The 25784-nt window shown below is 40.7% G+C and overlaps 2 protein-coding genes across 4 annotated transcripts in view; both read right to left on the bottom strand.

The window, feature by feature from the left end:
- The window catches only part of LOC110981817 (uncharacterized), a 32454-nt gene extending 7797 nt beyond the window's left edge, over positions 1-24657 (bottom strand). Inside the window, exons 1-11 of the mRNA XM_022239760.2 lie at positions 24518-24657; positions 13151-13254; positions 11406-11586; positions 9235-9342; positions 7721-7816; positions 7056-7160; positions 3433-3528; positions 2681-2782; positions 1773-1877; positions 947-1042; positions 392-490 (exon numbers count right to left, since the gene is read on the bottom strand). Coding sequence (XP_022095452.2) covers positions 392-490; positions 947-1042; positions 1773-1877; positions 2681-2782; positions 3433-3528; positions 7056-7160; positions 7721-7816; positions 9235-9342; positions 11406-11586; positions 13151-13254; positions 24518-24562 — 1137 coding nt within the window. The 5' untranslated portion in view covers positions 24563-24657. The remainder of the gene's footprint in view (positions 1-391; positions 491-946; positions 1043-1772; positions 1878-2680; positions 2783-3432; positions 3529-7055; positions 7161-7720; positions 7817-9234; positions 9343-11405; positions 11587-13150; positions 13255-24517) is intronic.
- LOC147798646 (uncharacterized) lies at positions 16830-24455 on the bottom strand. Of its 3 annotated transcripts, none has more exons than XR_015425904.1 (4): positions 24246-24455; positions 22946-23051; positions 20971-21104; positions 16830-20546 (listed from the first exon to the last, which is right to left on the bottom strand). XR_015425904.1 is itself a non-coding variant. In XM_087139005.1 (3 exons), exons 1-3 carry the CDS (start codon positions 21806-21808, stop codon positions 20144-20146), a joined length of 549 nt encoding a protein of 182 aa, XP_086995131.1. In that variant the 5' UTR covers positions 21809-22299; the 3' UTR covers positions 16830-20143. The 3 variants fall into 3 exon arrangements, 1 of the variants encoding a protein (XP_086995131.1); XR_015425903.1 differs by having other exon boundaries at positions 23687-24449; XM_087139005.1 differs by lacking the exons at positions 22946-23051; positions 24246-24455 and adding an exon at positions 21797-22299.
- Positions 24658-25784: the final 1127 nt, after the last annotated feature.

Below are 25784 nucleotides of genomic sequence, written 5' to 3'. Positions count from 1 at the left end.
GTATGGGCAGTAAAAGTTGGCTGAAATATCACCCCTGGTTGGTGTCAGGTTTTATCTTAAAATGTACGAGAAGCCAAATTGCTTCCACGATTTGGCATTTAGTTGAGTGCTTAGAAGTTGTGGTGGTAATGCCGGTGAGAGATTTTCTAACATGTCAACAATAAAATTTTCTTTTAAGTATGTACAGACTGTTGGAACAAAACGTAAGTGTGATGTGAAAAGAACGGATCTCATATCAAGATACACTGAGATTCCTGAGACTATTTCATCAAGAAGGTAACCTGTTCTCAATATGAAAGGGAACCGCTCTAAATGAAACATTAAAGGTCCTACAGCTTCTTGACAGAACATTTGGTTGATATACACTTACATCCTCTGTCACCACAATTACCTTGTTGGTGATTTCCAGGCTAGCCCCTTTGTCCAAGAGATGTTGGATTGACTTGACGTTATCTCCAACTGCTGCCAGAGTCATGGGCACATTACCATCCTGGGCATTAAGAAAACCAAGCCTGGTGACTAATTAATCAACCATAATAAAACAAAAGAAAAAAAAGAAAAGGGGTCCTTAATCAAGACAGAAAACAAGAATCATCTGTGGACTGCTGCAGTGACTAAATCTATGGGCTCTGTGCAGAAGTACCCCCTCACTGGTGACAAGGAGAAAGGCTGTGCTGACAAGTGAATGCTACATACTGCTATCAATGATATAAGGTCCAGCTTATCCAATGGGCCAGTGGGCAGGTACCCTGAAAGAGTTGGGGGCCTTCAAAGACACCATGGTGTGCCAGAAAACTCTTATACCCACACCAACAACCGTAATAACAAAAGATTCCACAAAGTTATGAGTAACTCACAACAAACTCAAGATATGGTGGGGCATCTGTCAAATACATCATCTTGACTAAGCTGGACCCAAACATCAGAGGGCGCTGTTGATACTTACTTCATCAGTGCAGTCATGCTTAGCCCCTGCATCCAGCAGTATCTTGCACACTGCTTCATTATACCTAGCTGCATGGTGTAATGCAGTTTTACCTGTCTGTAAAACAAAATGTCAACAGATAATTGAATCTGGCAAACTAATTCTGGATTATCGCTCTTGAAAATAGTTCTAGATCATTCAGAGGTCACAAACATTCCAGCCCCTTGGTGGCACCTCCACTTTTTTCCTCTGTATCTCAACCTCTTTCCCTTTGGTCACTTCCTTTCATTGACAGCTGTATGCCATCTACCTTCAAGTCATGTCTTCTATGCTATGAGGCCCTTCAGTAAGATTCTAGTGAAATCATTATGTAAAAGCCTTCATGTTGTAACTTTTGCACAGCAAGCTTACTAAATGCAGGCATTTCACATCTCTCCAAAAGATTGCAACACGTTGGCCACTCACAGTGTGTGAAAACTGTTGACCCAATCGGTGTTTGGAAAGGGTTAACAGATTTCGCGCACTGATTGGTCAATGCGTTACAAACTCTTGGAGGCACAATATTGTGAATCAGCCGTTTTTGACAAGAAGTTTGTAGCAGTTTACTGTCTCTTAAAATTCAGACCAGTTTTGGCCCTATTTCCCATGACTTTAATAGAGATGGATTTTTGTGTCAGGGTGTGAACATTTTATGTCTGCACTAGTGTGCAGGTTGTGGGTTCAAGTCCCATCCAAGCAAGCTTTTTTTTTGCACAAGCTCCAAGGTCCCAAGGACCACACCTTGCTCACTAATTGCTCTAGTGAAAGGACAACCATAATTATCAACTATTTGCTGTCATCTTTGTACATGATCTTTGATCTCCATGTCTGCTCCTGCCTGCAGCAATGCCTGACATACGCTGGGGTCATCATCCTCGTCAGTGACCTCATGCAGAGGAGAGCATCCAGTTGACTACAAGATGACAGAGAAAAAAAAGACCGATTACAGTTGTTTTTTACTCAACTGCTTGTTTCTAATTGCCAACTTAAATCCCTTCCCCCAGGAACTGTGTATCATTTATCTGACTGCATCTCATGCATACACATTTGCCGAATGTCTGCATTTTTCTCTCTCGAAATAACTTCCAAACTTGTCAGGGTTTCTTCATCAGCCAAATATGAAAACATTTTGAGAGAAACATATTTTGCTATTTTTCTTTCAGCCATATTTTATATTGGCAAATAATACCACTGCTTCTGTCATATCCCTACATTTACCGACACCCTGTTGCAACTGGTGTCAGCTTTACAAAAGAAAAAAACCACTAGCACAGTTAAGGCTGTCCTTGTTGATTAGTACAAATTGTAACAATTTTATTTTTATTTCCTATGGATTCAATAGAAACCTTCAAGAATCAACAAATCTACTGGTTGTAATGACAGGATTTTACACTTGGGAGTTTGAGCAAAGCAACAGAAATTCTGTCCTCAGTAAAGTGAAGCTGTCATCATCCCTAGCGAGTAACACTGGGGGAAAACTGCACCACCTTTGTGAGTGGTACGCCAGTAGATGAGCTACGTTTTAGTCACAGATGCACTGCACATCTTTCAGAAGTGCTATTAATCGGAAAACCTTACCTCAAGTAAAGCAATAAATAATTGCCTGAGTGAATTTATCATGACAGAAATATATGAATACATTCATTCTGTGGCCAACCTGCCCAAAAAGATTTCAAATTCTGCATGCACAATTCTGGTTGGGTGTGTTATACTCACATTAAACTGTACATTGACATCTGCACCAGCATCTATGAGCACCTGACAACACTGTGGAGCCTTGGATGCAGCAATCAGAATGGCTGTCTCGGCCTCCTCGCTCTAGTAAGACAGAGATGAAGAGGCCTGCATGACTTATGCTTACAGGCCAAGTAACTGGTAACCAACACATTACATAAGTCATAACAACAATGTGAGAACCTTGCTTGATTTTGCCTGGTACCCTGTGTGGTAGTTACCAGGGAATATTGCCCTGCAGTTGAAATACGGTCATCGCTCAAACTTTCTCCAGTGTTAGCCTTGCTTAATGGGCCTATGAAGTACTTGGAATTCATCACAGCTCTTCAGTGATTATTCATTCTGTGTCGGTCTAGTATATGGGAGCTTTTTAATCTGGGATTCATAGCAACTTTTCACCATCACGTTTCAGTCAGGTTTACCAGGTTCAGTTTAATGAAGTACCCAATGCTGAAACCCTTAGGCCCAATGTTGTAAAGTGGTGATTTCCTCACCTCTTTGACCTAGGTCTGGTGCCCGTTTGCATTCGGTTACAAGTATAGATCCAACTTCGTGGGTTTTAACTAGAACACTCTTCTGGGGTTTCCTCTCTTCTCAAAAACTGTAACTGCTTCTCACTGCCTCCTCATTATTGGTTTCTTCTGGTTTGTGTGAATTACAGAACCTAGGATACATTTTGAGGAATCCTTGGTTTCATTACCAGAGATACTTAATAATAGCCAAGTTGAACTCACATCGAGTGGTGCATTGACATCTGCCCCACCATCAAGCAAAAATTTACAGGCCTCTGGGCTATGCTGAGCTGCATAGTGAAGAGGTTGCCTCCCTCCCTAGAAGACAAACAAGAGAAATAATTACCCATCGGCTAAAGGTGTAGAGTGAAGAACATAATAAGTTAGATTTCGCATGGTTAAAGCTACCAGACTATTAATATCAAAGAATTCAGAGTGTTACCAATACAACTTACATGTACATGCAAGCTTTGAGTTCAAATGCCATGCAAAGACAGTTACTGATTTACATTTGAAATCTGCTAGCTCTGGTTTCATTTGTGAAAAAGAAAACCACTTGGACAAAAATTATTTTGTGAAATTTCACAATAATGTGATGAATCACCAACTATACGTTTTATACTGTAACATGAAATGTACAACTACTTGCTTTAGTTCTTAATTTACAGTGGGATCCAATTGGTTTATACAGCAAGTGGGTGTGTCTTAAATCACTGACTGGGCAATTCTGCATTCTGATTGGCTGGCACATTTAATGTAGTTCGAGCAATAATGTGAAGGCCTAGGGCCTTTATAGCCTTTAATATATTGTTTCCAGAACTTCCAGAAAAGTGGGGACAGAATGTAAGTCCAAAAAGTTTCACTGCGTCCATTTTCTTGTCCAGTCTGTCCATCCAGTCCACAAACACATGTAATCCACAAAGTCCACAGGTACATTTAATCCACAAATCCCTAGGTATATGCCATCCACAAAATCCAATCCACGGAATCCCATCAGGTCCACTGATCCCCTATATAATCGTCCCAAAGTGACTGGCTCGCCAGTCAGTTTGGGATGTCCGGGGTTAAAACCCCGGACGTCTAGTCGTCGCCAGGTGCTGTGGCCTTCAACCGCAGGGACTGACTGTTATTGAGCAAGACCCAAGGTATGGGAGGTTTTGACGATGGCCGTTACAATAATGACACCATCATTCCACAAGATATTGAAGGGACAGATTTCAAGATTCTTCTTTAGTTGACCTTCATCTAATTTCACATGCGTATACTTCAAAGGTGTCACCTTTCACAACTGACAAGACCAACTAGATTTTCTGAAAATTGATATCACCCAGTCAACTCATGTTTGTAACTGATCAAACATGTCCCGTCTTGTTTACATTTTAGCCTTGGTTTGATAAATGAGAAGGCTTGAGAAAGAAGTCAGACACTCCTGTTTTTTCTATACTTTGGACTATCAGGGATCTGCCGCTGCCGATCGGCGCCGGTCGGGCCCGACCGACACGCAGAATTGCCGACCGCCACAATCTGCCAAATCAACTTTTCCGACCGGCACGTATTCCCGACAAGAACCCAAAGAAAATAGCATTTTGGTCGAGGGATCGATCGTGAAGATATGAAGATCGTGAAGAAACCGTAAAATTTGTTCGTAAATTTCACTTTGCACTGCCATGCATATCGTCTGCGCACCAACGTATGTGCATATGCAACATATCTGGACCAAGTATTAACATAAACCAATAGGAGGCTTTGTTACGCGCAATGCACGTGTACATAGTCCGTAACGAATCTTTCCATTGGTTGGAAGGCCACACATAGGCTTGCATATGCAACGCTCTCAGTGCGCGAAGATCGGAAAACCCCCTCTCCATGATGTACAGGGTTGTATGTCCAGTTCCGCATTTTACCCAGTTCCACAACTTGAAAAGAAAATTTGGCTTAACTTTCAGAAAGACAAAATTGCAAATGACCCCATTCACACTTCGTTTAAACACTTAAAAATCTGGCAGAAAAACAATTTCACATGTACTTGCAAAACTGACAATCGACCGTGACTGTTTTTTGCCGCGCTGACCACGGTTAGCAACATTCGGTGCATGTATTTTCTGCTCGATGTTGCATAAAACGATCACTGCAATCGTTTTTTAAACCAACGATCGCACCGCATTTGTTAATTGTTGTTTATCCCACGGTGAAAATATTAACTCCGCAATTTTTTTATTCAAAAGTAACAGCATGATTTTGCCTTTTCCGTAAACGAGTTCCGTATGGCAAGATACGCGCGCTCAGTATGCACGTGACACATGGCCAAATGTGTCAGAAAAGCAAATGGCCAATCTACATTATGTTCATGTAGACTTTAAAATGACTGTTCAGAAAACCCCTGCACACATTTATGAATGTCGTTATCCCATATGCATACTGTATGAACTTTTGTACAAAGAAAATAAGGAAAATATTCCGCCAAGATTTTGCATGTTTCGCCTTATTTTCAACACACAAAAAAAATGAAAAATGATTTGAATAGCAATGAAAAATTATGGGCATCATAGAGATAGAAATTAATTCAATATTTAAGGCATTTACAGAATAAAATCAATATTTATTTCTACTCTTTTTTTTTCTAATTCAATTGCCCGTCTAAAATTATCACCTCATCCTAGTTGACCAAAATTACAAATTTTCAATTTTTTTTATTAAATTTCAGAAATTTCAGACATGAGATCCCTAATTCTAGGCTGTGTATACACAGCTGAAAACACCCAGAAAGTGCTGTTTCCGGCCATCTGGGGGCTTTTAGATTCCAAACATTTTCTGATACGCTCCGCCCCAACCGATGGTGGCGCTCCGCTTAGATAGTCTTGCCGGCACTAAAACCATCCTGGGCAGAACCCTGGACTATGTAGCGGAATAAGTTGACTGAAATGATTATTTAACCAGTATTATGAGGTTGGCTGTGCTGTCTCTGACAGCAACATTTCAGAAACCAATAAATCTAAGGGGACAGACAAGTACATGACCTGGACTTACAAAGCACGCTACCCGATAATAGGATTTTCTTGACATTTTGGCCCTTGGGCTGAAGATTCTTAACCTGTGGTATCAATAGATTGGCCCCTCAATGTTAACCACTTCATGCCGGGGCATTTTTCAATGTTGATGATGCTGGGCTGGCATGACTATCATTTTTTTCCGTTTTCAAAATTCCTCAAAAATTCATTATTTGATTTAACGGTCGTTTACAGCCGCACGAAGTAATCTTTAGGCACTACTCTAAGTTGACAGGTGACCTTCATTGACGCCCGAGTATTTCAAACAGGCCTGCAGCCTTGTAAAAAGAGCCCAGATTGTGCGGTCTAATGTAACTTTCTTTTGTTCATGAACCTGGCTTAGTGCACTGCTAACCTCTTTTCAATAGGGGCCAGATTAGCGTGCAGCGGTGCTGTATGGCTCATCACTGCGGTGGTAGAACACTTTTGTCCCCGGTGGTAATCTACTCACTCTCAATGCCCCAAACCCTGGTACACGGTTTCAAAACAAGGCTGGATTATCACCACTTTTGAGAGCGAAAAATGTCAATACTTCCCAGCAGCCTGGTCTTTTGTTCAGAGTACGGTCTTTTGTTACAGGGCCCTGTTTCCTTTGTCCGAGTTTGGAGACCCCAGCCACGCATATAAACCATATGTCTCTGATTCCAGAGTCCCCGGCAGGAAGTGGTTAATCAGATGGAAATCTCTCATGTAAGGCTGTTAGTCATTGGCTTATTTGCAAACGACTCTATGGATACTGCAGACTTGTATAATTCCAAGCCACAGCCGAATGTTCCCACAACATGGCTTCGTACTTACAATGTCCTCTGACTCTACAGCGTCAACTTCAGCTCCTGCTTCCAACAGGATTGGAATGGCTGAAGGATTCGCATGAGCAGCAGCATGAAGAGCTGTTGAACCCTCCTGCAATCAGAAAGGCAAGTCAAAGATTTAAAAAAAAACAAAAAAATGCCTCTCTGTGATCCTTAAAAATCCACTTTGATTTGAAGGATTTGACAAATTGAGGTCGGTAGACCCTTCATCGCCACTGGGGTTAAATCAGTACTACTTCACGTAGGATGATTCAGGAAGATTCCTCACACAGATATCCTGATTAAGTTTAGAAAATACATTTAAAATGTGACCTATGAGTTTTGGGTTACAGGCTTGGAGAAATTTAAGGGCCAACTTGTGTGATGTCCTCTAATAGCAACCAAATATTGAAAGGCTGACGACTTAAAATGATGTGCAAATCTTTTAATGAGGTTTTCAAAATTGCAATAATCGCACATGCCATTTCTCAAATATCAGCTCCATGGGTCTTTGACTCAGAGCTTAAAGACAAAATTTGAGATGAAATAAAGTTTTGAGAAGGTGCCAATATCACCACCGAGTTTCCACGCCCAACAGAATACAGAATGTGGTGGCCCACTCGACATATAGTACTTCTAATCTTTAGGTGAACTACGAAAAATTCTGCATACATCATCAGCCTGGTTGACATCAGCGCCTGCTTCCAAGAGAATCTTGCAGGATTCCGTGTTGCGTTCAGCAGCACAAAGCAAAGGGAAAATACCACTCTAAGAAAAAAGACAGAAAAATACTGGCATTTTAACCCTAACCTTCCCCAACCATACAGAATTAAACTGTAGTAAAGTGTTTAATTCTGTGAGGATAGGTCTGGTAGGCCCATAACAGCTGGCTTTTGCATTGGGTTTGGCATACCTCAGAAAAACAAAGTCCAACAGCCTCTGTGCACAAAGTCCCATATGGGTGTTTAACTTTGTGTGAATGGGGAAGGTTAGGGCCTGCAACCCTTGGGGGTTAGGGTTAAGGAAAAAAATCCAGGGACACAGGTAAATTGAGTTAGATGTTTAAACGTACACCCACAACTTATTGCCAGTAGCCCCGCCCCTTCTTCTTTTTCTATATCTTCAAACAATCCATTTGTAAATAGAAATTTGAACCAGAAATTTCAGTTCTCCTCATCACACAGAATTAAAGGAACCAGGGAAAAGAATTTTTCTTAGAATCACTTTTTGTGTATCTCTGTACTCTTCTTCCATGTTTAAAGACTGTTTGACGTCTTTTTTGAGTTTCGTGAACTGAACGGTGCACTTTTTGAAACATTAAAAATTGACCAAGCACTTCTGGACAAGTGAAGGCTCTTTTGCTCTGATGTAAATCCAGGAAGACATGGTTCAGGTTGCATATTTTCATGTTCAAATTGTGAATCCATAATTTGTTATCTGCGAACATTTCTGTGAAAAGGATTTTTGCTGGATTATTGCCATATGCTTATACAGCAATAAATTGCCAAAGAAAATAAAATCTGCCTCAGCAGTGGTTTAAAAAATCTAGAAATTTTCTGTGCACAAATCAGTGCAACATTGAGATTCAGTGCCTTGGATGACATAATAGTTCTGCTCATGAATATGCAAATAGCATTAAGCATAAAAGCAAAATAAACCTTTAACCTGAAGTTAAATGGAACCCAAAGATGCAATTTCAAGGGTTTTTAGTAAAATTTATAAAAATATTTCCTGATTAAAGTAATCTTTATATGATGTTCAGTGGACTAATAATAAATTCCTAAGTACCAGCTTGAGATAGTAGAGGACCCTGAACACAGTGTGTCACATGTTGTGTTATGGTAGCTATATGTAGGCAGGGACATTATGGAGAGATTGTTGCGTTAGGCATCGGCTCTAACAGGGTTTCTCACTGTGTCCACAGGAGATATGGCCTACGACAACAAATACTTGTAATAGTTGTAATTGTTTGAAGTCTACCACAAATCTGATCACAAATTGAATCTGCATGTACAGACAATGAAAATGTCACTTGGAGAACTTGTTAAGCCTTGTGATTGAGCGATGCGAGATGGATGCTTGTGAGAACATGGCTACAGCATTGAAACGTTCTACCAGCTACACAGATCACATCCAAGTGCTGGTATCGTGGGCTTATTCAAGAAAGACAACAGTAAACGACTGACCTCGGTGTGTGCCAAGTTGACATCCGCTCCTTTCTCCAGAAGGGCTCGGCACATGCCTGGGGAGTCGAAGGCCGCTCGCATCAGCAATGTCTGACCTTTGTAGAAGAGCTGCAAATAAAACACAGCAGACATCAGATCGATGCTAGGAGCGTACCCTCCGATGACAACACTGAGGACCCCTATCTCCTATTGTTACCAATGTAGCTGTTCCAATCATTGTTTCATAGAACAGTTTATTTTCTTGCTTGAAAACACTGAGACAGTTACCAGTAACAAACTCTTGATGACATCACACCAGAGCGTGAAATTACGGTCAGACGTCGGACATTTTCCGAGCACTTATTGTGTTTGTCCGAACAAAATCAAAGATGCTCGGACAAATTGTCCGACCAACATATCAATAACAGTTTTTAAGATATCAACACAATATATGGGATTATGGTGTCTGATTTATTATCAGTTTTGTGTTAGAATTACGTTAATTACGCCCAAGGCATTCATCAGGGCTGATCGCTCATCACCGGCCCATGTCACCCAGTGTCAAGCATGTATATATACCTTACTTGTACAGGCATGAAATCGCCCCATAATTCTTTGCGCATCATCTACATCAACATTTCGCTGCCACAGTGATGAAAGCACGTGCGCGAAGCTGTATGCATAAACCCTCCTTTGGTTTTACAGCACAACTATGCAGTCACTCTCTTGCATATGTTTTCTATATGGAACACAAACATGCACAGGTTCAGTGTGTACACAGTTGGTTTCCTGCACAAAATGACCCAGGGTCTTCTGTGCAGTCCTCTTCACTGCATTTGGTTTACTGCACAATTATGCACATGCAACAGTGAGGGACAGTTGTTGGACTGAACAAAAAGTGCAATCTGATATTCCTGTGAGGGACAGTTGGTGCAGTGCACAACATGACACAGCTGTGCTTCTTTGAGCTGTGTACCAACTGACCCAAAAGAGTGACTTCAGCATAGGAGGGTTTAACAAAGCTGCTCTGGTTCCCGCCGTCCCGCACCCATGGAAAAGAATGCGTGATGGAAATGCAGCAACAAGTACCAGTCTGTACTGTACATGTACTGAATGTACTGTACATAAACACTCTTCATCGTATGTAGAAATTTTTACACTGATTAAGACAGGTGTTCATCACTTTTTGAGATACTTTTGGAAGCTTTCCTCCACACTGATGCAATTCAATCAGCATTAAATTGCCCCCCATACCAAAAAAATGTTCCAAGCTACCAACCCAATTTTTAAAAGGCACACATAGCACAACTCTTTTCTTGGCCTAATAAAAGGCTGCAAGTATGCGGTAAGCCTTAGTTAAATAACCAGAATAATCGTGGATCATGAGAAATCTTTGGTAAGTGTTGATCCAACTGGAGCAAGCAAATTTATGACATGGCCCGATCGGGCAAACTAAAAAAAAACCTATCGCGGCCTGCACCCTAACAAGCATTGCTCAATGCGGCTGCATGTGCGGTTCTGGTAGGACCAGGGGAAAAAAGTGTATTGCGACACCTGACAATGCACGTTACAACTCTACCTTCTATATAATATGGCAGATCAAAAGCTGGTAATGGCAGAACAAAATTGATTGTGTTATGACATTTTGTCTGAGCACTTTTACAATACAGGATAGCAGACACAAGCGTCAAGCACCGCCAACAGTCACTGAACTGTTTCACAAGAAATATCTTGCCGCTGAAATCTCACAGCCATGACACTGGATGACTTCTACCACGAAAGATGCCATGAAATACAACAATATGGTGGTTTCCCTTTTTTTCCAATACCAGGTACCAAAAATACTACGCAGTATTGCCCGTATTTCAGTATTTATGGACCAGGCGGTATTTTTTGAAATTGAAAAATACCACCACTATTCAGTAATACCAAAATACCATCCAAACCTAATTCAAGAGGCAATTTATTCCAGGGGGAGGGGCTAGACCCTTTGCACATGACATCACCTGTTAACTTTTGCAACTGCTGTTAGTGTTATCATCATTATTTCTAAATTTTTTTGTGGGGGTGGCTAGACGAAAGTTGGGGGGGGGGGTTAGAACCCCCTGCAGAACAAGAAGGACCATGCCTCTGTCTTATAAAAATCTTGGTCTCAAGGTCTAAGTGTGCTTTGTGTTATTTGGCTGACATACCTGATCGACAAAATTCACATCGACATCAAGTTCCTCCAAAAGTTGTATTCCATGAGCAACACTGTTGTTGAAAATGGCACTCACAACCTTGTAAGGTAGTTTTTCCTCTGGGGATAAAGCATTGTACTTCTCATCTGCCTCACTAGCCGAAGACATTTTGCTGTGATAGATGCAAATCGACCTGAAACAAACAAATCCAATGTACAGTAACATTCAATTTCAAAATACAGTGCACTCTATCGGGTGTAAGCAACAGCTTCATTCAAGGACAAAGCACCAGTAACAATTGTTTTACCATGTGGACATCTCAACTTTTTTTACCTAGGCCTAGGTCTTAAAATGTATTAAATAAAAAGAAGACACTCAAGACAGGGTGTTAGATATATTTAAATGACAACAATTGTTCCTACACACTCCAAGTCATGACCAACTTGGGAACCCTATCCCTAATTCCCAGTTATTACCAACAATTCTATTAGTCACTAAAACTAACACATTTCATGAAGAAAGAAAAGACAACAGGGTAGGCCTTAGCCTAGAGACCAGTAAGTTTACCAATGGTCAACCCATAAGTCCCATGCTCTAACAATAGTCTGAGCAACTAGGACTCAACGAATCGTCTTTTTTTTTTAAAGGGCCAGGTCTGCAATATACATGTACATGATTTTAATATTCATATTTTTATCATGCAAACAAGAAATCATAGAAAAGTCCTATCAATTGTTGCATTTGTTGCAAGGCCTGAAGTACAAGCTTCTTAACCTAATGTTCTACCACTGCACTGTCACACCAGTATCCGGTTCGTAAGTGACTTAGTCATACAAGCAGATCTATGTGCCACGATTTTCAGGCTCCCATTGGATGATCGCTGAAGTTGTGCGTTAACTTCACGCAGGGGTCAGTTTCATAGAGTTAATTAAGCACAAAATTTGCATTAGCGCGAGAAAACCTTACTTGATAAATCAGGTAACCAGCCAAAACTCCATTTGGTGTACAATTGTTTTGGGATTGTATTTAGGCCTAGCTGTTTTTTGGTTAGCATGACAAGCAGATAGAGTTTAAGATGGCAAACTTTGTTTATTAAGCAAAGTTTTTTCCTGCTTAAGAAAATTTTGTGCTTAAGCAGCTTTATGAAATTGGCCCCAGTCCCATGGTTCCATGTAAACGGCGATCAATGCATGTAACTCTACTGTGCAGTGCATGTGCAGTGGGCGTGGTTTAAACTGAAGCGACTTCACACTTACGAACCAGATAGAGACCAGTCATGCCAGTAGTCATCCACAATAGCAATCAGGAATAACTGGTGGCTCCCTCAGTCATCAATGCTCCAGGCCTACCCCAAAGATGTATCAATTTCAGGTAGCCTAGGCCTAACTCTGTTTTCATCTGCACCAACACCATCAACATGACCTGTGCCACCGGTCACGCTACATGCCCTAGCCCCGCACAACACCAACTCTAGCAAGACTGGCTTTTGTGGGCGAGGCCGTTTCGAGATATAGAAAGGGCTAGGGTAGGGGCCTCTCATTGCACATACTGGCAGTGTAAACATGGTTTAAGCACGGAGGAAGTCACTAGCTACACTGGCCCCACTAGTGTACTCACTCCTGATCCATTGGATGGATTGGGAGTGAGAGTCCGTGCCACACTAGTGGGGCTATAGCTACACTACTCACCACACACTGGCATATGTGACAATAGGGTCTTACTCAACAAAAACAATTTATCAAAATATTGGAACTCACCTAAAAAGATGGTACTGGCACCGTACAGGATGAATTTTATGGAAACGAGGCAAGGTTTTGGTTTTCTGGGGAAATATGGGGTCAAAACGATAACATAGATCACGCCCTGCACGATATGCGGTAACATTTTTGACCACATGTTTTCTGTAGGGCCTACAAAACCCTACTCACCCTACACATATGCTGTGTGCAGATGAAGAATTTGTTCACTCAAACCAATACAGTTCTGAACAGCAATAGATCAAGCTGAACAGAGAATGCTGTGATACGTCATGTACATGTATATACCGTACATGTACATCACATACATATCTGAACACAAAGTCCTAGGCTACACCAGAAGATATTGAGGAAAACCCTACTCCATTGAGTCGTGCACACCGGGTAAATTTTGTATTTTTTGGCGAGGCCGAGATCCCCAAACCCTACACCATAAGACGCTGTACAAAAAACCCTACACGAATCCTACACGAGCGTAGAAAACCCTACTCCATTGAGTCGTGCACACCAGGTAAATTGTGTATTTTTTGGCGAGGCCGAGATAACCAAACCCTACACCATAAGACACTGTACAAAAAACCCTACACGAATCCTACACGAGCGTAGAAAACCCTACTCCATTGAGTCGTGCACACCAGGCAAATCTTGTATTTTTTGGGCGAGGCCGAGATCCCCAAACCCCGCTACACCATAAGACACTGTACAAAAAACCCAACACGAATCCTACACGAGAGTGGCAAACCCTACTCCATTGAGTCGTGCACACCAGGTAAATTGTGTATTTTTTGGGCGAGGCCGAGATCCCCAAACCCTACACCATAAGACACTGTACAAAAAACCCTACACGAATCCTACACGAGCGTAGAAAACCCTACTCCATTGAGTCGTGCACACCAGGTAAATTGTGTATTTTTTGGCGAGGCCGAGATAACCAAACCCTACACCATAAGACACTGTACAAAAAACCCAACACGAATCCTACACGAGAGTGGCAAACCCTACTCCATTGAGTCGTGCACACCAGGTAAATCTTGTATTTTTTGGGCGAGGCCGAAATAACCAAACCCTACACCATAAGACACTGTACAAAAAACCCAACACGAATCCTACACGAGAGTGGCAAACCCTACTCCATTGAGTCGTGCACACCAGGTAAATCTTGTATTTTTTGGGCGAGGCCGAGATCCCCAAACCCTACACCATAAGACACTGTACAAAAAACCCAACACGAATCCTACACGAGAGTGGCAAACCCTACTCCATTGAGTCGTGCACACCAGGTAAATCTTGTATTTTTTGGGCGAGGCCGAGATCCCCAAACCCTACACCATAAGACACTGTACAAAAAACCCTACACGAATCCTACACGAGAGTAGAAAACCCTACTCCATTGAGTCGTGCACACCAGGTAAATCTTGTATTTTTTGGGCGAGGCCGAGATCCCCAAACCCTACACCATAAGACACTGTACAAAAAACCCTACACGAATCCTACACGAGCGTAGAAAACCCTACTCCATTGAGTCGTGCACACCAGGTAAATTGTGTATTTTTTGGCTAGGCCGAGATAACCAAACCCTACACCATAAGACACTGTACAAAAAACCCTACACGAATCCTACACGAGAGTAGAAAACCCTACTCCATTGAGTCGTGCACACCAGGTAAATCTTGTATTTTTTGGGCGAGGCCGAGATCCCCAAACCCTACACCATAAGACACTGTACAAAAAACCCTACACGAATCCTACACGAGCGTAGAAAACCCTACTCCATTGAGTCGTGCACACCAGGTAAATTGTGTATTTTTTGGCGAGGCCGAGATAACCAAACCCTACACCATAAGACACTGTACAAAAAACCCTACACGAATCCTACACGAGCGTAGAAAACCCTACTCCATTGAGTCGTGCACACCAGGTAAATCTTGTATTTTTTGGGCGAGGCCGAGATCCCCAAACCCCGCTACACCATAAGACACTGTACAAAAAACCCTACACGAATCCTACACGAGCGTAGAAAACCCTACTCCATTGAGTCGTGCACACCAGGTAAATTGTGTATTTTTTGGCGAGGCCGAGATAACCAAACCCTACACCATAAGACACTGTACAAAAAACCCTACATGAATCCTACACGAGAGTGGCAAACCCTACTCCATTGAGTCGTGCACACCAGGTAAATCTTGTATTTTTTGAGCGAGGCCGAGATCCCCAAACCCTACACCATAAGACACTGTACAAAAAACCCTACACGAATCCTACACGAGTAGAAAACCCTACTCCATTGAGTCGTGCACACCAGGTAAATTGTGTATTTTTTGGCGAGGCCGAGATAACCAAACCCTACACCATAAGACACTGTACAAAAAACCCTACACGAATCCTACACGAGAGTGGCAAACCCTACTCCATTGAGTCGTGCACACCAGGTAAATCTTGTATTTTTTGGGCGAGGCCGAGATCCCCAAACCCTACACCATAAGACACTGTACAAAAAACCCTACACGAATCCTACACGAGAGTGGCAAACCCTACTCCATTGAGTCGTGCACACCAGGTAAATTGTGTATTTTTTGGCGAGGCCGAGATAACCAAACCCTACACCATAAGACACTGTACAAAAAACCCTACACGAATCCTACACGAGAGTGGCAAACCCTACTCCATTGAGTCGTGCACACCGCGGAAACTTGTTTTTTTGGCGAGGCCGAGATCCACAAACTCTACACTGTGAAACACTGTGCAAAAAACCCTACACGAACCCAACACGAGATGGACGGTGAACATTACTCTGAAATTTGGCAGTAATCTTTATTTGTTGACAACTTCCGCAGACAAAAAAAATAACGCCATTTTTTTAAACTGGTAAATATCTCACAAAAAAAGACAAGACGCCCCCTTTTGGTCTGCTGCCATGGGAGCCGCAAGTTGACAGGTTGCACTATCACATACGCACCCATGTAGGAAACAGTGTAAAATCAGACCGAAATAGCTCCGCCTGTTGACTCTATAGGGAAAAGATTGGCCTCTTTTTTTCAATGTAAATTAAAGATTATGGCCAGCAGATCACTTTTCGTTTCAGTTTTATGGGGGTTAGCCCGATAGTCTTTTATCAGCCTTTCCCAATGACACCCCCAATGTAATATTAAAACTCTGCGCTAAGCTCTGAACGTAGCTGCCCTCCTCTATCCAAATTTAAAATAGGCCTGCAATTTTTTGGGGGGGGGTGGTGAAAGAAATACCTCGAACTAGAAACTATCAGTCCAAATTCAGGATTTATAGAAATATTTCTATGATCCCTCGTTGTTCGCGAAGGCGACGGACAATGTTGTCTTTGAAGTAGTCTGTAATTGCTTCGTGTCACTAATTAATCGGAAAATTTACATGTATAGAAATTCAGCAATTAACATGTCGATGGCGTGACTGCCATCCTTTTCTCATTGAATAAAATACCGTGTTAATTAGCAAAGCATTAAAAATGGGGAGAAGATTTATACCAACCAATCTGAAATTTGAGTTGAGGGGAGTATAAGTAATCCTCATTTCAAGAATACACAAATCCTTGTGCAATGCAAGATCAAGTGTTTGGAGTTAGTTGTAGATTTTGTTCAGCTAAGTATTTGTCACAAATTTAAGTACCAATCGCAAATATAATTATCACAAGGTGAAAATCATCAGAGTGGTCGACGTGGCTTTTGATCTTTATTCTGAGAGCAATAATAGGATTAACAGGACATTTTACACTGCAGAATACGTCTATGCAACTTGATTTGAATTACTGTTAGATATGTCAAATTGCTGATTAAAGAAAATATAGCAAAAGGACCATGGCATATGCATGGACCAAGTGACATTCAACTGAGACTTATTTTGCGCAATTGATATACATGTAATACTAGAGTTAAAAGATTATTTGGCATATTCAAATTTTAAAAAAATGCTTTAAGTTCTGCCTGTAAAAGGTATGGACACCACTTCCTTTTTTTACATATTCAAGGAGATAGCATGTCAAAATAAATGTTGACTGAAAAATTCACGAAGTTCCTTTTTACACTTCATTACAAATTGTGGCAAAATGAGCGTTCTTGTATCCTAAAAACGGGATATCTTTCAGAGGCATTTTGACACAGAAATATTCATTTCATATAGCCCTTACTGAAATTAAGTTTGGCTAGTGATCTGCTGGTTCGAGTCATGCAAGGAAAAGGAAAATATTTCTTAACATGTAGGGTAGGCCTACATTTCTGTCTAAACTATCAAGCAATTACAAATTGTGACAAAATTAGCATTCTTTTATCCTGAAAAAGGAATATGTTTCACAGGCGTTTTCACACAGAAATAGTCATTCCAAACAGCCCTTACTGAAATTAAGTTTGGCTAGTGATCTGCTTATTTGAGTCGTGCAAAGAAAAGGAGAATATTTCTTAACATGTAGGGTACATTTTCATCTGCAAAATGGGCTTTCTTGTATCCTAAAAACCGGGATATCTTTGAGAGGTGTTTTGACACAGAAATAGGCATTGCATATAGCCCTTACTGAAATTAAATGTAGCTACAGGTCTGCCAATTTCAGTCCTGCAAAGAAAAGTATTTCTTAACATTAGGGAACATTTTCATCTAAATTACCACCTAATTACAAATTGTGGCAAAATGAGCATTCTTGTATCCTAAAAACGTTAACGGGATATCTTTGAGAGGTGTTTTGACACAGAAATAGGCATTGCATATAGCCCTTACTGAAATTAAATGTAGCTACAGGTCTGCCAATTTCAGTCCTGCAAAGAAAAGTATTTCTTAACATTAGGGAACATTTTCATCTAAATTACCACCTAATTACAAATTGTGGCAAAATGAGCATTCTTGTATCCTAAAAACGTTAACGGGATATCTTTGAGAGGCGTTTTGACACAGAAATAGGCATTCCATATAGCCATTCCATGAAGCAAGGTGAATAATGAAATAAAAACATGATGTAGTATATTAAGTATATTAAGCACATTTTTAAAATATTTTTTTCTCAAATCAAATTACAACAATGGAATAGTCTGTACTGAATATCCTTGATTGTGAATGGCCTAGAGCAAGTCCCCCAAATAAAAGAAATAAAACTGACCTATAAACGATGAAATCAGATCGATTATAAAACTGTTTAGACCACGGGCCACGGCAGCAAAATGTGCTCGGAAATCAATTTCCTTGGCGCACCTCTTGGATCTAAGTGGAATCACTGCCAGTTGTTAGTTTAGACCTTATGGATCACAAAAGATCAAAATCCACAATCCCAAGTTCACCATTTATTAAAATATTTGCATTTTAATTATCGATGTAAAAAGGGCGCCCTCTATTGGCCGGGGTTAGAAAACCATGTACATTTTCTATGGGGAAAGTTTTGGTATTGCTCTTGCTTGCTGAAAAGGGACTGAGTGTCTGCTGAGGTAGTAAAACTTTGTCCAAAAGTGTCGATTGCAAAGTATCTGGTAGATTTATCACAATGCTATTCCCATTGAAGTTTTCTTACTCTTCTTTAACATCAAGCTCTTTATATTGAAAAATGTATTTCCTTGTTAAATTAATTTTTAACATGTCTAGTACACAAATGTACATGTATTTCTTGTTGAAACCCTTTAAATAAACTCTTGTAAATTATCACTTTTTTCAAGAAAATTTCACTAATTCTTTTATTCCGTTGTACTTCATATACCCGCACCTTCACTCCATATAAGGAAAAAACACCTGCTTCCAAATTACTAGAAACACAAGTCATATTTCAAATTGAAAGTGGCTCTTCTGTATACTGAAATACACATGCTGACACTGACTATCAGTGTTACCTGTATAACATTAATATTTCTTGATTAATTTAATCTAAAAGGGAAGAGTTTATCACATGCACAAACTTTAGCAGTCATCAGGAATGCATTCATGTTTTGTACTTTGTAATTATGATATCCCAAATGTAACACCTCCAAAACTCTGAAGGTTCATAGTACCTAAATGAGAGGAATGCTTCATGATTCACAAACACCATACTGAAAGTAGACATCTGTTGGCAAATTATCCCATTGAACTGAAAACCTAAAAAACTGTCAATGTCATCATGATATTGATATCAATGAATGATGATGTACATGTCTCATTCACAAACTAGATCAAGCAAAGACTAAATATTTCTTCAATCATTTGGTCTAAATTCGCAAATTGCACGTTCATTTGCAGTAAGGGGCTTGTTTGTCTGAAATGACAAGATGTACCAGTTTTTATGTCTGACTCACTTCATGTTCTCATTAGTCCACAACCGACCAACTGCATTTCAAAAGGACAAAATTATTTACATACATGTAGACAATACTAGTACAATCCTAGCATGAAAACACTCAGAAAATTCTGATAAGTTGGTTTGCGACATTGTCTCTTGTTCACACAAGATAAAGGCTTTCCCAAAATAATAAGGAAATTTACCACAATGGCATACTCGCTGTCACATACGAACCTAGCATAAATACACAGAAAATTCTGGTGAGCTGGTTTGTGAAATTGTCTCTGTTCACACAACAGAAGGGTTATTCCAAACTACTAAGGATATTTATCATGATGGCATACAGTCACATTACGGCTAGTCTTGGTTCGAGGTTCGTCATAGTCTGAAGCAAACCTTGGGCATCATTTCTAAACGGTGGCCTAAATGAACATTGCTTTTCTACTTGCCTCAAAACATCCTCATCAAATGTATTATCTTTGGAAACCCACTGTCAATGCTCCAAGTCCTGCATACATATAAATCCATCCCAAATTTATTTGGGAAGCAATCACTCTGCTTTAGAATGCCACTTGCCCTGCCTAAGCACAAAGATAGCTAATAAACGATAATTTTGAAGGACTGAGACAGAAGGTAAACCTCCAATTAACATGCTCCAAAAATTTTTCAGGATTGACACAGAGTAAAATTTAATTCATGCGAACGATTACAGGATTTATGAAGAAAGCTGTAAGGGATTAAGAGTACTCGTCAACATCGGAATCATCACTCTCTGGTAGAGTACACTGCTGGTCACTTTGCATGTTCTCACAGTTGCTGCATTTGCACAAGTCGGTACATAGCAAGTTGTTTTCAAGACAGCTACATTTTCCTTTGGCACACTGGCTTTTTTTGCACGGACAATGGGCTAATTCCATAACACTGTTGGGAGCAGGTGGAAGATCCATCCAGTGGATGAAAATGTCATCGCTGTTGACCTTCCATCCATGTCCGTGTGGAGATGGTACCACAGGATGCGGATCCAGGGCGCTCTTGTATATGGCTGCTTGGTAGTTTGCCCTCTTGACATGAAGGCACAAGGCATCCTTGTTTGGAGGCATTGATAACTTCATCCCAGTTCCCATCTGCAACAGGTTGTATCTGGACAAATAGATTGAGAGAAATGTCTTTTGGCTTGAAAAGCATCAATTATGATTAGAAACTTGATTTTTTCTGAATATGCACAACAATCAGTTACATGAATCTATTTAGATTTCAATTAGTTGCAAAACACAACCAAACTCAATGTTTGAAAATAAGGACTTCGTGGAAAACTTTGAGTGCACATGTATACCTTCGGATTTATTAGTGTGAGCAATTTTTGTGTAACTTGAATATTGGGATAGAATACAATTCTCTGAAAACAATCTTAATTTGAAAGCATTTTGTATTCCAAGTAAAGGAAGTAATACCCTAATACAAAATAGGACATTTTGTGATGGTCACTCTAAAAGTAGCCGTATAGTTTCTCTAACTTTTTTCACATCAGAAAAAAGCACTACATGTAATTCAGATCAACATGTACCTTGCAGTGTTCACATCAGAACAATCCAACTGTTTGTATAGATGACAGACGAACTCCTCAACTCCTGCAATGATCTCCGTCGTCACTGTGAAATCGTCACCAATTCTTCTAAAGACTGGGTATTTGATGGCTTCCTGAAAAGGCAAAATCCAAAATTTTCAATTAAAATCTAAAATGACTCCACATAATAATAATAACACATTTCTTATATAGCGCATCACATAGCACATCTCAATGCGCTTCACAGTAATATTATGAAATAAAGCAATTAATGAAACAGGTGAGTTTTAAGTAGTGACTTAAATTCGTTTTCATTTTTGACAGTTCTGATATGGTGTGGGAGAGAGTTCCACAGCGATGGTGATGCATACTTGAATGAACGATATCCATAAGTGTTAGTGCGAGTGACAGGTGTACTGAGCAGCAATGTTGAACTAGAACAGAGGGTGCGTTGTGGCTCGTATACATGTACTTGAATAAGTTCAAGGAGGTATGCTGGTGCTGAACCATGGATGCACTTGTGAGTGAGGAGTAGAATCTTGAAAACGATTCGCTCATTGACAGGTAGCCAGTGAAGGCTGCGCAGAATAGGAGTTATATGTTGCCTAGATGATGAACGGGTAACAAGTCTGGTGGCTGAATTCTGAATGCGCTGAAGTTTCGAGGTTTGAGAATCGGGGATACAGTGTAGTAGACTGTTGCAGAAATCAAGGCGGCAGGAGATAAAAGCATGGACAAGCTTTTCCGTCGTTTGTTTGTCAAGGAAATTTCGAATTTGTCTAATCTTGTGGAGAGCTAGATAAGAAGAGCGGCATATGTTGTTGACCTGGTTTTGCATTCGGAGGTTTGACGTGATGATGGTTCCAAGGTCACGGGCGCAGGTGACAGGTCTGATGCAGCAGTCAGAGATGCGAAGACTTTCAATTGGAGTATGGTGCTTAAACTAAGAGGTGATATGGATGACTTCAGTTTTGTCGCTATTCAATTTGAGTTTATTGGCAGTGGACCAAGATTGTATGGGTGAGAGGCATGACTCTAGTCGCTGAATGACGTCAGGACGCTGCTGCTCTGTCATGGTGACGTAGAGTTGAATATCGTCAGCGTAGATCATGCAGCTGACGCCGTATGATGCGATGAGATCTTCCAGTGGGGATGTGTACATTGTGAAGCATAGTGGACCTAGGACAGATCCCTGTGGCACTCCGGTATTAACATTATGCGAGGGAGATGAAATCTTATTGATTAGCACAGATTGTTGACGGTTTGCAAAATATGAAGTGAACCATTCCAAGGAAGAGTCGTTGATGCCAAAGCGGTGATGTAAGCGTTATAGCAAGACATGATGATCAATTGTGTCAAAGGCTGCTGAATAATCAAGCAGCACAAGAACGGCCTCTCGACCCTCATCAACAGCCAATAGCAAATCATTGTAAACACGCAGAAGAGCTGTTTCCACACTACGATATTTACGATAGGCTGACTGCATTTTACCAGCGAGATTGTGAGTAGCGAGATGACACTGTATTTGTGTTTATCACATACAATCTGATAAAAAAGTCTCAAGCATACTGTGACACTATAGTAGCAACAGCTTCAAAAAATGCAAATGATTTACTGAACTTGTTTGCGGGCACTTAAAACCTCTGTGAACAGTAGCAAATCAGATACATGACAATTCCAAAATGCCAATTTTTTAAAATTTCAGTAGATATAGTCTTGTGATCGGACCTTCCAACAATGAAAAAAAAAAAAGAATGGTTGTACAGTTGAAACCATCCACTTAAGTACGCACAAACATGAGTAATGAAAGGTCTCTGTTAATATATGACAAAACAAACTCACAGATTATCAATTCCAACAGGTTATGAAACAACAACATGTGAAGTCACGTAGTTAGTTTTTCTGCATGCTCGGTGCTATTGAAATTGTGACAACAACCAGTGATGACTCTATACAAAAATGAAGAGGTACACACCTTCACTCTCAGGTGGTCGCTTCTTTGGATGTCGTTCAGCACGGCCTATCAAGGTAACATCACAGAAGCGTTTATACATGTAGCTTTTCTGGTGGTATCCAAATCCCTGTGTTAAAAAAAAAGATTTGGTAGCATAGGATATTATTACAATATTAGGGCCTACACAGGACAGACTACTACAATAAAGGCCTATCATTGTCAAGGCAAAAAAGTTTTAGGAAAGAGTTCCATATACAAAGTTCGCTTGACATCCTGTTTACAAACCGTATGAGACTGGTCTGATACAATTCTGTTTTCATTGAAAATGCTTGTACTCTCTCACTGCTAATATTGACTTTCCTGACTTGTAATTGATTTCTATGGACTGATTGATTAGGCCTATGAAAGACAAAACTGAATGAACTTTGCAGGCCTATATGAAACTTTTTCCAAATTTTAAAAGGCATTCACTGGAAGCGAGCAAAACGTATAATGTACGTTGTGGTTGTACTGTAGCCTACCCTGCATAAGAATACAAGTTGCAGCCAGAGTGGTCATGATCATGGTGGTCAGACACTTAAATGACTTTAGTCAGTGTTACTTTAATGACAAACACGTGAATTTATTTTGAAGTCAGGAATGGACTCAAATAATTCCTGCCTACTACTACTGCCTCCTGTGAGCTTGTGCATTTATCGACGGGGACGTATCAAAACGCTTTATAAAAATAAAAGAACTATACTTGCCGTATAAACAGGCTACCTTAAAGAGTTGATCATCGGGAGTGTTAGGCCTAACTTTGACAGCGCTATGTCTTCTACCATGTCTGCGTGTATGACGTGTGCACTGGACGTGAAGGACAAGCCGAGATTCATCTCTGCTTTTTCAACGATTTTAGCCTCTGCCGATTCCTGCACATTTTTCCACCTGCCGGCACACTCGAGGAACTTCATCCAACTCTTCTTGGAGAAAGGCAAAACCCTCAATTTGGACCATAAAAGTCTCATTGATTGGCCGTGTAAAAACGATGACGTAATATTTCATGTCGCACTTTCCTGCACCCAAAACGTGAAAATTTGAAATTTTGGGTGGCGTTTTTTGCTAAAACTGGTTCGCGACGGAATTGTGGATTTTATTTTTGAGTTTCCTATCATCATTCTGAAGAGGTTTCCGTAAAAATTACATAGATCCATGAGGTGCGCCAAAAAGTGCGAGATAATCGGCCATGCCCCGTGGTGTATTTTTTTTTCAATTCATCAAGAAAAACTGCTTTCTTAAAAAACATCCAAAAATTCGTTCAGTTTATCGTGGAACGGAGTACCGCAAAGTGGAAACATTTCTGCCTCCCTTTACTCCATGAAATCGCGGGCAAAATCGCGGGCAACCTTCAGCTCAGCCAGATGAGCCAAAGCAATTGTGCACGTGTTGGACGGTGCCCATTACACACCAATGCCCAAGACGTTAGGCGGGAGGGTAGGCGTCAGTCTACTCGCAAAGGGCGTATTCGATAACATTGTGTAGAGTCTGTAGAGCTTGTAGACCCTACATCGGACATGCGGTCGAAAGTGCTGCCGCATATCGTGCACCATTTGGTCGTAGCCACCAACTTACAGCAGTTACACATCGCACCCGTATCATTACGCATCGTGTGCATGTAGCGCACAGATCGTGTTCAGCGCAATCTTGAATCTTGCGCAAATTTATTGCACAACACCATACGCGCCCTTAGAGAAAACAGTGCAAAATAGTACCGAAATAGCGCCGCCTGTTGACTCTCGTGAAGAGGTTCAATTTGGCCTCCATTTTTTTACTGGAAATTCAAGATTATGGCCTAAAGTTCACTATTTCAATTTTATATGGGTTAGTCACGCCATTTTTTTTATTCGCCTTTCCCCAAAGATATACCCCCCAATTAGCAGTAAAACTATCGCTCAGCTTTGAATGTAGCCTCCCGCCTCTATCCAAAATGGGCCCCGCGGAATGGGGCTTTTGTGAAAGAAACACCCGGAACTGGAAAGTGCCAGTCCCAAATTCGGTATTTACAGAAATATCCCTATTACTCTTCCCTGCATGTCTTAATGTAAAAAAAAAACAAACAAACTGTGGGATCACAAAATATTAATGAGCTCGTGCGCAGAAATACGATTTCGTGGCCACCCAATAAATTTAGCGCAAGAGTGAAGTTTGCACCATTGATGACAATGATGCACACTTGGCTCTCAGGGTAGCCTACAGTCCACTAATTCAAGCCCCATTGAAAACAGTGTAAAATCAGCACTGTTCAGGGCCCAATAACATGCATACCAACATCCCTGAGATTTCTAAACACAGATTAAGTTATTGTCTTGTCCCTAATCTTTATTTCTGTTCAATATTTTTTTGATTACTGACAAATTACACTTTTAATTATTCCCACAAAACAACCCCCTCCCCCGAAAAGTGATTTTTCTGAAGTCTGGTTGCAGCCATTTTTCAAGTGGCAACGCTCAAATTCTCAGGCACTTAGGACCATTTTTCAACCGTAGCTTTTAGACATTCTGCTCTCATATGAAATTTAAAGTTCAAAGACCCAGGGAGTTGATCCTGCATGGCAACGATTTACACAGTCTCAGTCACCATTTGGGGGGGCCAAGCAATCTCCTTTTTCAAAAGATACTGTACTGGGGGCACTTTTAATGCTAATGAGCTGGCCAGAATTTGTCACTTGAAATAGTGGACTGCAACCCTCAACTTTAAGCAGACGACATGCATACAGACCAACAGCGACCCATCGAGTGCGCACTACTGAAATGCAATCAGTACAGTCGTTGTATGTAATTTTGACCCCAAAAAGGCCACACCATTGAGGAATAATGGCGGC

This window comes from Acanthaster planci, linkage group LG07, assembly GCF_054643075.1.
Source record: "Acanthaster planci isolate LZ-2023a linkage group LG07, COTS_SCS, whole genome shotgun sequence".
NCBI lineage: Eukaryota > Metazoa > Echinodermata > Asteroidea > Valvatida > Acanthasteridae > Acanthaster > Acanthaster planci.
Note: the sequence above shows the minus strand (reverse complement) of the source record. Positions and strands in the feature narration are given on the sequence as shown.